At 65.5% G+C, this 646-nt stretch overlaps 1 protein-coding gene across 1 annotated transcript in view; it reads left to right on the plus strand.

Moving 5' to 3' along the window:
- Positions 1 to 4: 4 nt before the first annotated feature.
- SGSH (N-sulfoglucosamine sulfohydrolase) overlaps positions 5 to 646 on the plus strand; it is a gene marked incomplete at its 5' end in the record, with an annotated part of 6857 nt that continues 6215 nt past the window's right edge. The window contains one exon of the mRNA XM_025047105.1: positions 5 to 56. Within this exon, the coding sequence (XP_024902873.1) occupies positions 5 to 56 (52 nt within the window). The remainder of the gene's footprint in view (positions 57 to 646) is intronic.

The following is a 646-nucleotide window of genomic DNA, read 5'->3' on the forward strand; positions in this document are numbered from 1 at the left end:
CCTGGGGCTCTGCCGCGCGCACCGGGCGCGCTCCCGAAACGTGCTGCTGATCCTGGGTGAGTGCGCCCCCGCCGACCCGCTGTCGCGCGGGCACTGTCCTTCAGGGCCACCTGTTGTCGCCCGCAAAGGCAGCTACTCGCCCCTCCCCAGCACCGGTCAGTGTTGACCCCAGGGTTCCGGGATGCTCCTCTGCTGTTCCCTCCCCGTCTCCCCTCTCTGCTGCCCCTAGAATCCTCGTGGGCGGCTCCTTGGAGAGGGAGGCGGGGCGGCCCAGCCATTCAGCACCCCGCCCCTGCCGCCGGCTCTGACCCTGCACCCCCTTCCGTGCCCAGAGCCCCAGCTCGGGAGGCTGGGCACTTTGCAGAACTCAGGGGTCCACAGATCCCAGAGAGAATGCCAGAAAAGAGGCAGGCTGGCGCCCAAGTCCCCAGAGGCCAGCCAGAGTGCCCTGAGGCTCTCCTCTCCTCCCCAGGGAGTTTTACAGCCTCCCCAGAGCTCTGTGGGTCAGCCCTTCTCCCCACAACCCCATCCTGTCCTAGAAGCCCCAAGTTCCTCTACTACTCTGATGTTCACGAGTCTTCTCACTCTGGTGACCAGCCAGGCTGTCACAAGGCAACCTGGTTTTTTCCTGTTTTGAGGTCTGGCC

The sequence above is a fragment of the Pteropus alecto genome, unplaced genomic scaffold, assembly GCF_000325575.1.
Source record: "Pteropus alecto unplaced genomic scaffold, ASM32557v1 scaffold134, whole genome shotgun sequence".
Classification (NCBI taxonomy): Eukaryota; Metazoa; Chordata; class Mammalia; order Chiroptera; family Pteropodidae; genus Pteropus; species Pteropus alecto.